This window comes from Garra rufa, chromosome 3 (assembly GCF_049309525.1).
Source record: "Garra rufa chromosome 3, GarRuf1.0, whole genome shotgun sequence".
NCBI classification, from domain to species: Eukaryota; Metazoa; Chordata; class Actinopteri; order Cypriniformes; family Cyprinidae; genus Garra; species Garra rufa.
The window spans coordinates 16,614,582-16,627,978 of NC_133363.1; the positions used below are offsets into that span (position 1 = coordinate 16,614,582).

The 13,397-nt window shown below is 38.0% G+C and overlaps 1 protein-coding gene across 1 annotated transcript; it reads left to right on the forward strand.

Annotated features, from left to right (window-relative positions):
• Positions 1 to 9,197: 9,197 nt before the first annotated feature.
• On the forward strand, positions 9,198 to 10,432 carry LOC141330869 (DNA damage-inducible transcript 4-like protein). Its single transcript, XM_073835649.1, has 2 exons — positions 9,198 to 9,288; positions 9,847 to 10,432. The coding sequence occupies exons 1-2, from the start codon at positions 9,204 to 9,206 to the stop codon at positions 10,341 to 10,343; spliced, it is 582 nt and encodes a 193-aa protein (XP_073691750.1). The 5' UTR covers positions 9,198 to 9,203; the 3' UTR covers positions 10,344 to 10,432.
• The last annotated feature ends 2,965 nt before the right edge of the window (positions 10,433 to 13,397 follow it).

Genomic DNA, 13,397 nt, shown 5'->3' on the forward strand with positions numbered 1-13,397 from the left:
TCTTCTTCTTCTTCTTCTTCTTCGTCTTTTGTAATGGCGGGTGGCAACCGGCTTTTAAGGTGCATATCCGCCACCTACTGTGCTGGAGTATGGGCCAAAAATGTGAGCAGCTTCTTACGACAGAAATCATCTCAAAAAAAAAAAAAAAGAAAGGGAAAAAAAAGAAAAAATCCTTACTTTGCCATCTTTCTACCTTTATAGTAACTTCCCCGCTCAATTAAATCCTTTTCATTAAACCAGTTTCTTTCAAAAATTTAAACAAAGCTCCCATTATCTGTTCTCCAATTTTAAATAGATTTTTAAGGTTCAACATGTTTTCCCCATGCTTCTTTAATTCCTCTTTTAATTTTATCCTTTGACTTTCATATTTGGCACATTCACTAATCACATGTTCAGCTGATTCCTCTCCCCTTCCACACTCACACATACCTGAAGGGTGCTTTTTTAATAAATACATAGTTTTATTTAATCCAGTATGTCCTAATCTCAACCTCGAAATAATACTACTTTCTCTAGTACACCGACCCGTAGGTTTCATTTTCCCTACTTCTTGTATGACATTGTTGTGTAAATGTCTCCCCTTCTTTCCTTCGTCCCATTGTCTCTGCCATGTCTTCATAATATTATTCTTTATTTTAGCTTTAAATTCAGCTTTACTTACTGCAATTTCCGTTGTTGTGCCTTTTTTCGACCCCGGCCAAATTATGACCCCCTCTCGTTGAAAGCGCTACCTGATTGCCTAATCCTAACCCCACCCCTAATCCTAACCCCTCCCCCACACCTAACCCTAAACCTACCAATACTAGGGGGGTAGTAATCTGGCGGGGGTCAGAATTCAGCACAACACCTGTATCCACAAAAATCTGACTGCAGCATTAATATGTTGCAGTCTGTATACAGTTTCATACATTTCATACACAATGTCAAGTCTGTTATTAGATAATGACTGAAGAGACAGTAATGCTGATAAGCTGTCAAAGCAAATTAAAACCTTAGTAATTTTATTGGCAAAGATCCTACTTCATGTCGCGTAAATATGACTTCAGTGCGCCCGCCGGGAAATTTAAAGATAGCGAAAATGTATTTGAATAATTATTGAAAATGAATTATTTGAGATAATAAAAAAAAAGATAGTATAAAAGAGATGGAATCTCTTGGAATCGAAGCTTTTGACACAGGGCTCTACTTCGCCATCTGGTGGTCAATACAAATTCCTACAACAACTGTGTCATTCAGATGTTTTGCTCATTGGGATGTCATTGTAAGGTTTATTTGTGTATTTAATAAACATATGTCTTTAGCAAGATGGAGGAAAAATGGCACACCATTTTTCTGTGCTCTTTACAAAACATCACAAACATGCACATTGTTAAAAAAACACAAATGCAACAAATATCACATGGAACAGATGTGGCCGTAATGGCTAGATATTTTCTGGCACAGTATACAGATGGGGGTACTCGGCTATCCAGGAGCTCCCACGGGTCATCTGAGGATGGAGGATTCTGAGCTGCCTGAGATGATGATGCCTCTGTTTGTGAACCAGGCTCACGCCAGTGAGTGTTTTTAAACAATGGAAAAAAACTGTTAAATTAGAAAAACAACCAACTTCCAAGTTAATAATCATAAACTGCTCTGGCCATCTACAGTAATTTACTTTTAAAATACAGTTTTTCCATGTACAATAACTAAATAATTTACAAAAATGCAGTAAGCACATATTTTTAAGAAGGACTAATCCTTTTTACAGAAACAATCTCACAACTTAAATCAATCTTTGAAAATTAAAAGGTATTTGGACATTTTATGTCTACCTGGAATAATTGTGTTAAATTACAGATATTATTAACTACAATAACCAAGCAATGTTTTATAAAAATGTAGTAAATTTGTAATACAAAGACAATGTATGTAGATATACATTTTAATCATTTATTTTTCAGAAATATTACAGTTTAAAATGTTTGGCCAGTAGAGAAAAGCGCATAGTACTTAGAAATATGTAAAAACAAAAGCAGCATTTTTAGCCAATTTCTAATTTTCTTATTGAACAGAAGCATTGTATGTCAAGTTAAAAAATACCTACATTAAAAGGCAATTGCTGTGTACCTTTATACATTTGCATTGACACTTTATCCAAAGCAACATACAAAGTCCCAATAGGCTAACACAGTAGACATAGTGTCACACCAAGCAACCAGACAGACAAAAGTAAGTACACTTCTGTCACGGATTAGGCAGGAACACACGAACAATGACGTAATAAAAAGACGTATATTTAATAAATCCAACGGAATACAGGCAGACACGGGAACACCAGGGGAAAACATCCATTTAACATCAAAGACCGACAAGAGTACAGGGGAAAACACACACCTTAAATAGACAGACTAATTACACAGACAGGTGCAGAAAATGACGGAGAAACCAAAAACACTCAGAACAGCGGGGGAAAATGGGAGAAACCAACAAGAAAGTCCGGGGGTGTGACAACTTCAGAGCTTTTATTGAACAGAAGGAATCCACAACAGGGTAAACTTAGATATCGCTCTTAGAAATAAGGAAGTTCATTAAAGGGTGCAAGACTAAGTCCTTATCTGAGATTTGTCTTCTGATATCTTTCCATCTTTCCATTTTTTACCACAACCGAGCCTTTTTGGGTGCAGTACACAGTTTGTCCTGCAGGTGATTGTAATGATGCTTGTGTGCCAAAAGGAAAAGATTACGCAAGCAAGACCACAACAATGTCGAGTCTGTGTGCCCTCAACGAGATTACGTCTAACGTTACATCATACAGGTAATGAAAATATTTTGTAAAATATAATGAAAATGAATATCATTACACATCATATTATAAATGACATTAATGGAACATTAATTTGAGCTGAACTTGTTTTATTAGCTTATTAGTTTGCTTCTAAAGAAAACATTAATGAAAAAGTGAAAAATGACTGAAAAATAATCATAACAAATGTTAGCGTGCCCCCTAAAAGCATAAGTGGCCCCTGCCTGGCTCTCCCAGTTACAGTAGTCTAGAACCACCACTGCAAGTAAGTATGGGAGCACAGGAATCCAGGTAGCGACCTTGAGACCAGCCGCTGAAGGAGTGAAAAATGGTTGGATGGAACTCATATTTTTCTCCCTTGAGAAACAGGTTGTGTTGACGGAGACGTTCTAGGACTAGAATATTGTCAATATATATGATGACAAAGTGATGGAGCATGTCCCGGAATATTTCATTCATGAAATTTTGAAATACGGAGGGTGAGTTGGAGAGCCCGTAGGACATGACCTGGTGTTCGTAGTGCCCCAAGGGAGTTACAAATGCCGTCTTCCATTCATCTCCCTTCCGAATGCGAATGAGGTTATAGGCACTATGGAGATCGAGCTTGGAAAATATCTTGGCTCCTCTGAGTTCTTCCAAGGCAGCTGGGACCAGAGGAAGGGGGTACACAAACTTAACAGTCTGGGAGTTGAGGATGCGGTAGTCGCTGGTGAGGGATACTGAAGGTATTCTGTGATCCGGGCTTTCTATTGTGGTGGAGTAGACACAAATAGGTGGAGGATTGGATTTGGCGATGAGTAGGTTCAATAAACAACTTTCTTTACACTCACGACTCCACTTGAGCACCTCTTCTCTTCATCCAGTCTTTTGTAAGGTTTTTAACCCTGCCTTACAGACCAGAGTCCTCTCCGCTTAGGCATACAATTGCTATCTAGAACCAGTACTGACCGTAGGCACGTTCAAGCTTCTCAAGTCAATTCTCAAGGCCCCTGAGGTGTCTAGGCTGTACGAGCGTCATGGAATGATCACCAAGGCTGTGCGTAACCTCACAGAGCTTATTCCGCAATTGCCCTGGAAGAATTCTGTTATGCTTCTCTATGAGCTTTGCATGCTTATGGAGGTGTAAACTTACTCATTCCTCTACCTAGCGTGGCATTATTGTGGCATTATAGTGTCTAGCAACGCAGTACAAGTGTAGTATTGACAGGGGACATACTCGGTTACTACTTCAGTTGAAGTAACCTGAGAATCCATGGCGAAATGCCCGCTTATATAGCAAATAACCCTGTCTGTTTTGGCGGGGTATGGCAAGCTTTGTCGCCATAGGATTGTGCAGCACCGCTGCCGATTCATTGGTTTGTTTCTAAAGCTGGTTACAAAAAAAAAACTGGAGTACGATTTTGTCATGTGAAAGTCTTACCTTTAGTAGATCAATGTCCAAACATTGTCCATAGCTGAAATTGGCTGATAGCAATTGAATAATTCAATCTTTTGTAATGAAAACATGCCACAGCTCTTAAAACACAGTCAACAGTCAAAAAAAGTCCAGACTATGGTCCAACGTTGAAAAGCACTTTAAAACCATATCCAAACTGGACCATGATGTGGTGACCTCACCAATAAAGAGTCCTTCTGAATGCACAAAAAGAAAAAGAAGGAAGGAAAGGACATGATGTTTGGCCAAGTATGGTGACCCATACTCGGAATTTGTGCTCTGCATTTAACCCATCCAAGTGCACACACAAAGTAGTGAACACACACACACCGTGAACACACACCCGGAGCAGTGGGTAGTCATATTGGTAATGCTGCGGCACCCAGGGAGCAGTTAGCGGTGCCTTGCTCAAGGGTCTCACCTCAGACATGGTATTAAACACGAGAGAAAAAACATGAATGGAACGCAGATGGCAAGCTAACCGGCTAACGCAATGCTAAAAATAGTAAACAAGAGTTAAAAGCGTTAATGGAGTGCGAGTGGCAAATTAAACGGCTAATGGAATGCTAACGCGCTGCACTCGTGATTATAGAATAAGGCGAACGATCAAATTAGTCAGATTAGTTTGATGGATAAGATCAGAAATTAAGTTAAGCTATATCTATCAATTTAAAACGGCAGAATTAACAATAAGATAGAGAATCCAACAGAAAAACGAAGCGGCAGGGAGCTACAAACACAGACCACTCTGCAGCAAGGCAAACAGGAAGCAGGGAAACAGCGAAACAGCGACACCAGGCTTATTTCCACGTTCCACGAAAGGAAACGAGGATGCACAAATAAGAAATAAGAAGCATCTCTGGATTTGATTAGTGACTAGTCTACTCTGCCAGTTTTGTGTACATGTCTGTATGAGTCATACTTTGTGGCTGAAAACAAGGTTCCAATGCATAAGCAGTGTTTTGCTCTTGCTATGTCCCATATTCTGCAACTTTTGACACAATAACATGTATATAGCAGTGGCGATTTCTTTAAGACTGCAAGGGAAGCTCAGCTTCCCCTATAATGTCACAAAATTAATGGTCAAATTATGTACTATTGTATTAACATTTTATTGTCTAAAAATGCATTAGAAAACGTTCATCTCTCATTAGAGTTCGTTCAGAATCAGTTAGATATAGCAGGTCAGGTCGGCTGACTTGATTTTCTTCTCATACATTCCCATAGCGTCACAGTACATTTCCCCGTTGAAGCCCAGCGTCCATTGACTTCAATGCGGCTGCTTTGAACGTTTTTTTTCAGTGCTTTGAAACTAGACGGTCATTGGATAAACGCTGCGATTATGTCCCGCCCACGGACGCTCAGCGTCTCTGGGGGTGAATGAGGAGTGGGCTGGCCTGGACTCCGAGCTTCTGCGTGATGATTGGAGGGTCTGTCGAAAGATTGCATCTCCTTTTGACTGACAGCGATTTTGTACTATAAGGAATCGCTGAAGCTATTCGTGCCCAGTCCCATCGCGGATTTCTCAAATTCAGTCGAAAAAAAAACTTCTGCAACCTATTTCTTTATATTTGCTTGGCGAAATTGCTTGATTTTCATCATACATTTCACACAATTATACACCACATTCCTTGTTTCACTTTTACAGAGTTTAATTTTTTTTTAGATCGAAAATGAGCTTCCCCTATTTGACAGACCAGTAGCCGCCACTGGTATATAGTCAACGTCCTTTTGCTAGTTTAGCAGCTACGAGTCTCTCCTATAATGCCTGGTGAGTTTGGAGAACACCTGACAATGGCAGAACCTTTTTGTGTTGATTTTGATGGTCTTTTTGGATCATTATTCTGTTAAAAGATCCAACCACTGCCTATTAGGCTATAAGGCTTTCTGACCCCAAGACAACTATTTTCTGCAATTATCCAGCTATGATCCTTGGAGAGTCTTTGAGCACTCAAACTATCTTCCTCACATTGCATTAAGACAATGTAGACATAGACAATATACTACAGGCAGATTTTAAATTTTCTGTTGATCTCTGTAGTTAAATTGCCCTAATGGTGGAACCGGAAATTTTACCAAATTTTTTTTTAGCTCTTTTCTTGTTTTTTAATGTATTTATTTATTTATTTTATTTGCTATTTTGTGCTATTTTCTTGACTTGAAAAATTTGTGAAGCTCAACAATCTGTTGCTGCATATCAGAACTAGATTATTTGAGTTTTTGTGATGGAAGATAAGTTTTTTTTACATTTATTTTTAATTACTTACTTCTTTTTTAAAAAGTTAAATCTGGGGTCCCCAAACTAAGGCCCGGGGGCCGAAAGCGGCCCGTCCCCACATTTGGACCAGTCCTCTGAACAATGCCAGAGACATATTTTGAAAATGTAATTTTAAATATGTTTTACTTATATCATGTCGGTATTTGATAATAAAGGTTGCTTTCAAACTAAAATTTCCCTTAGTTATTAACATAGCCTAATTATTTGTTAAATTCACCAACAGAATGGTACATTCAACGTAATGTGTCATCGCGATCGAACCTGTGATGTGAGAGCCAGCTAGAAAATTCAGAGCGATGACAAAATGACTCAATAGCATTTGAGGTGAAACTAGCACTGCTTGTGGGACAAGTGCAAAAGCAAGACTTCACTCATCTCCCAGTTACCCAAAGTTTTTCAGCTGAGAACCAGTTGAAAAGCCTGTGGAAGTGCTGAAAAGTCGGAATTTGATGTGTGATTCAAAAAACACAGTGGACCAACAGCAGCAGATGACATTGTACCCCAAATCATCACAGACTGTGGAAACTTAACACTGGACTTCAAGCAACTTGAGCTATGAGCTTCTCCACCCTTCTTCCAGACTCTAGGACCTTGATTTCCAAATAAAATACAAAGCTCTCATCTGAAAAGAAGACTTTGGACCACTGGACAACAGTCCATTTCTTCTTCTCCTTAGCCCAGATGCCTCTGATGTTGTCAGTGGTTCAGGAGTGGCTTAACAAGAGGAATACAACAACTGTAGCCAAATTCTTTGACATGTCTGTGTGTGGTGGCTCTTGATGCCTTGACCCCAGCCTCAGTCCATTCCTTGTGAATTTCACCCAAATTCTTGAATCAGTTTTGCTTGACAAGCCTCTCAAGGCTGCAGTTCTCTCGGTTGGTTGTGCATCTTTTTCTTCCACACTTTTTTCTTCCACTCAACTTTCTATTAACATGCTTGGATGCAGCACTCTGTGAACAGCGAGCTTCTTTGGCAATCAATGTTTGTGGCTTACCCTCCTTGTGAAGGGTGTCATGATTGTCTTCTGGACAACTGTCAGATCAGCAGTCTTCCCCATGATTGTGTAGCCTAGTGAACTAAACTGAGAGACCATTTTGACGGCTCAGGAAACCTTTGCAGGTGTTTTGAGTGGATTAGCTGATTGGCATGTCACCACATTCTTTTGTTGAGATTGGTGGATTTTTGTTAAATGTGAGCCAAATCATCACAAGTAAAAGAACCGAAGACTTAAACTACTTCACTCTGCGTGCATTAAATTTATTTAATACACACGTTTCACAATTTGAGTTGAATTACTGAAATAAATGAACTTTTCCATGACATTCTAATTTACTGAGAAGCACCTGTATATCTTTTGTAAAGAAATTATGAAATTATCGTGCATAAAAAAATTATAAACTATTCTAGCATTAAAAGGTATAATAAATACAGGTAAAATCATAATAAAATAATAATAATAATAATAATAATAATAATAATAATAATAATAATAGTAGTAGTAGTAGTAGTAGTAATCAGTCCGGCCCATGGAATTTTCTTTTATAAACCGACCCGGCCCCCCACTAAACAAAAAAAAAAAAATATGTGGCCCGCTCAGAAAAAAAGTTTGGGGAGCCCTGGTTTAAATGGATAAACAATACAACACATTTTCACAACCTTTTTTGATCATATTTTCTTAGAGTGTCAATATCATTCTGACCATTACTCTCTCTCTCTCTCTCTCTCTCTCTCTCTCTCTGTATTTATGTCTAACAATAGATAATAATAAAAATGTTACAAAACTTACAACGTAAACGTTTACTTTAAAGAAATGCATAAAAGATTCTTTGTAATGAATTCTTCCATATTTTTTTTATTTATTTTTTTTGCAGTCAGCTGTTGTTGTAAGTTTTTTTATCATGTTTAATTGCTTGCTTTAAAAAAAAAAGCATTTTGTTTAGCAACTGCTATTGTTTTCCTTGGATTTGATTCTCAAATACATACAATTTTAAGCTTTTCTTGGTTCATTCTATGTTTTATAGGAAACCTCTGAAATGCTAATTTAGATTAAGATTTAGTTTGTTTAACTCAATCTTACATTTTAAAATACTACCTGAATCCTTTAAAGATCATTTATTTACTTGTCCAAAATGATTATCAAAGAGGTCATTGCGTTTGTGTTAATAACAGATAGAAACTACTGTTCAATAAAGTTTTATTAACAAACAAATATGGTACCAACGTCATATAGCAATTGGGTCAAACCCCCGTGCATGTAGCAAATCAGAATCCTGAATCAAGAGCCGAAAGCGCGAATTGGTTGACCAGAAGTATGCAAGCTCTAGAATGTTAAACGTCTGCTGATTGGTCGGTGATGTTTGATAAGCATGGTGAGGAGAAGCTATAAATATTGCTTGAGCGCGATTCTTTTCATTTAATGTGTTTCAGTGTAATCGTTAAAGTGAAACTGGACATACATGTCTTTGTGCTATTTAAATATACATTTTGTGATTTATTTATTTTAAAAGTTATATTCGTTTTACAAGGGTACGTATCTTATATTTACTTATTTTTGTTATTTCATGTCGTGCTAAATATATATTGGCTAAATTTGGCAACTGAATGGAATATTTGCATCATACTTACTGATATGTGCATATACAAGCAGCATTTAATCCCGAGTTTTTATTCTCTTTTAGCGCTTTATAAAATCAAGATTTTCACAATGGTTGCAACAACACTAAACAGGAACTCGGAATGTCTCTCTGAATTTGCTGATAGAGGATATGACCAGAGTTGCATCAATTATGGTAAGATTTTGTTTCATATATAATATCTTTGATTTGTGGAGCGCTATCGTATGTGTTTTTTTAAGTATGCCACTGGAGGTGAGTGCGGGACTTGTTTACTGAGCTGTAGATTCAGGGCTGCAGCAGTGATGTCAACGCCGAATAAGTCATTTTGTTACCTCGCTTATCATCTTTGCGACCATGACTTTATGGTAAATGTTCGATATTTTGGAGCTATAATTTAGAAGTGTACAGTACTACAATTGAACAATGTCAGTATTAAAACTTATGAAATATGGATATTTATTCAGTTTAACTGAGGTTGGCCTTTTATTATATGTATGTGTTAAAGAAATTGTGGTTAAGGGTTTTAGTCTTTCTGACAACTTTATCTTGGTGCCAGATGAAAGTACACATAATATGAAAACAGGTGAAAACAAAAATACATTATTAAATGCACAGTATCAGATGAGAAATATCCAATTACAATAAATATCAGTAAACTAAAAATATTAATGTGTTCTTGTTAAATCAGGCATCTCTAAGTCTAACTTCATCTCTTTTCTTCTCTCTTTCCAGAAATGAACTTTTGGGAGCGGTGTTTGCCAGAGTTTTACGTGGGTGCAGATGTGTGTGAAGAACTGACATGTCAGCATCTCGCCCAGCTGCTGGAGGGCTGTCTGTCAAGGGCCAAAGCCAGCAAGCTGCAATGTGCCCATGTACTGGTGCCAGAGACTCTCACTCGGCGGGTGGCGAGGGACGTGTTCAGGTTGGCAGCGGGGGAGCCGTGTGGATTGCGAGGCTGTGTGTTGGACATTCGCCTTGAGTTGGATGACCAGCAGCAACGCTGTGAGAGACTTGAGCGCCTCGCTTGCGATGCAAGTGTGGTGCCAACTTTTGAATTGACATTAGTTTTCAAACAGGATTGTGGTGGCTGGCCGAGCCTGCGGGATTTTTTGCGCATTGGTACATGTTTCCCACCTGGAACACGCCGTGCACTTAGACTGCGCCCTGGTTTTAGGCTTATTAAGAAAAAGCTGTACTCCACTGCTGGTACTATAGTAGAGGAGTGCTGAGATGGAGATGCAGGTGGTGGGATGTGCAGGAGTTTAGGGTATAATGAATGCACTAACTTAATTATGAATGTAAGGGTCTGCCAGGGATGCAAACTCATGTTTTGTCTGTTTTTTATTATTGATAATTAAAGTTTTTTTTTTTTTTTTGGTTGTTTGACAGTGGAACAACATGGAGAGTTTGATTACGTGGGTATTTGCTGTAGTTTATGTTGGCATTAGGGAAGGTGTTTATTAGTGAACTTCATTTTGTACCAGTGTGAACCAAATAGGCCATAGTTACACTTAAATGAAAGGCACACGAAGCGTTTACTTGTATCAAATGTGAATCCATTGATCATTAGATGTGTTTTCAAAGTTCCCAGTTAGTTGTAGCTATTAGGTAAAGGAAAGCATCATTCTAAAAGGGGCCATATTTTTGTTTTAAGTGAATTTGCTAGTGAACATGCCGTCTGAAGGAGTTAATGCTCTTTAATTAAAATGTCAAGATTTCCTATCGGTCACTATTTAAAGAAGCAATATAGGGAGGTTTTGTAAAATGTTTTTTTTACTTCCTTGTGTGAGTTTACATGGTAATGTTCATTGCACAAATGGTCTTCTAGTGTTCATCCTTTAAAGGTTAGGCTTTATTTTACTTTTGTTTTTTTCTTCCCTAATTGATTACACTTGTATATTTTGCAGTGCTAGTACAGCAACTGAAATTCTTTTTAAAGTTCCTGTTATAGGAAGTTGAGAGCCTTGTCTGTTTGACAATAAAAACTATATTTTGAAAAGCCTTTGCACACACTGGCTTTGCTTGTAGGAAATGTTTGTGTCGCTCGATTTAATTTGTTTTAAATGTATGAAATAGTTGACTAATATCTTTTACCTTCTGGATAGTTTGCAGCTTATTTAATGACCTACGTCTTATTGAATTATTGAATGATGTCCTGAACACAACTTGTGTTAACAGCAAGTAGAAATGTCATCTGCTCCAAATTTAAATAAGTTACAAGTATCTCTTGCATGGCTGTAATGGCTCCTAAAGACACCAATATTTGAGGTCACAAAACTAGCAAGCATTTATGTATGAACACACAGGAAATGTATACAGTGTTTGTTACATTTTACCTCTGCTTTTAAATGAACTCTTCCACACATTGGGGTAAAATAGTGCTTTAATATATATTTATTATTATTATTTTTTTTTTTTCAATAACTTTGACTTCCAACCTGTGGAATTTCTAAGTGACTTGTTTTAAAGTGACTACATTTACAGGGACACCTCAGCAGTGGAACTGTGTTGCAGGAGCGGGAGCAATTTATTTTTTTACTAATCCTGAATATAGATAGTTGGGCTTGCAAGTCACATTTTAAAGATCTTTAGATTTTTATGGTCCTCTTCCATTTTAAGTGACTGCAACTTTTATGTAAATATAAACATTTTGGTTTTCTAATTTGACCTAAACCCTAATAGCTGCAGAATGAGTGTACTCCAGAGGAACAGAGATACGAAAGGAAACGACATGACGTGTGGTCAAGTATGGTGACCCATACTCAGAATTTGTGCTCTGCATTTAACCCATCCAAGTGCGCGCACACACAGTAGTGAACACGCACCCAGAGCAGTGGGCGGCCATATTGCTATTGATGCGGTGCCTTGCTCAAGAGACTCACCTCAGACATGGTATTGAGGGTGGAGAGAACACTGTACATTCACTGCCCCCACCGGCAATCCCTGCCGGACATAAGACTCGAACTCGAAGTCCGACTCTCTAGCCACGGCTGCCCACCTGTTACTTTGCTTGAAGTTAAACATTTGAGAAAACTTTTTAATTCTAAATAAACTAAGCAAACACTTCATGTGAATTGGCAGGAACTTACTCTTAGACATACAGCAAATTACTTGAAAGTCTCAGAACCTATGTAAGCAGAGCTGAATTCCCAGGCTCAGCAATTTTCTGGTTACATGGTAGGCTGTTTGTACTGCCATAGCCAGAAAGAATTGAGGCTCATATAAAGGTTTTCAAAACACACAAGCTCACACATAGAAACATTCAGAAGTGCCCAAAATTGTCATCATGCACTGACCTGTGATTTATCAGCTTAAAAATAGAAAAGTTACAGCATATTCTACAACCCTCAGCTTGCACAGAGTTAAGTGAGCTAAACATTCATTTAATATAGACCCTTTACACTCTTTACCTTGTAACTTTGTTTTCAGGCCACTCTAGCATTGTGATCACCTGAATATACAGCTATACAATTAAAATTTGATCCCTTATCGTGCTAAAAACCGTCAGGCATGAAGCATCACGTCTGTCTGCTGATCCCTATAGTGACTGGCTAAATGTGTGAAAGGCAACTATACAGTGGGCATGTGTGTTTAGTAACATCACGATAACCAGTTAGCCTATCCAATTTAGATGTTTGAAAACCACCAAACTGAACCCAAACTATGAAGGTAAAACAGTAGCAAAACTCGAGAGCTTGTTGATCTGAATGTGAAAACTTGTCATATTAATATTCGTATTTGTAAGCTAAAATTTGAACTCACAGCTCTGATGTGAAAAGCTGAATTTGTTGATTTGCACACACAGACAGTGATCCAAACACCCGTGTTTTGAATTTGAAGTTGCAAATTAACTGCTACAAATTTGTAAAATGATATTCACATAAACAAAATGAAAGACGCAAGTGTGTACGACATATTTGCTTTCGCACTTTACTTCAGTTTTACTGTACAACCTCAAGTCGGCACTTACAACTTCTCAGATCTAGTACAACTTCAAATTTTAGCGCTTAGACTTTTGCTACTCTTTTTTGCTATATTCCTGTAGCAAAACTCACTCATGCACTTGTAAATGCAGACGTGAGAGCGCAGAGGCCGGGGGTAGGGCTAGGATGGGAATTAAGTCATTTTATGTGTTGTTAATTACTAGAAATTGCTGCAAATACAGCGAAACTCCTGTGTGTCCTGATTAATCCCATTCAAATATATTGACAGCGCTGAGTTTTTGGAACTGTTGAGAGCCTCAACTGTTGAGGCGGCGAGATAAAAGCATGTCGTAACTCTGT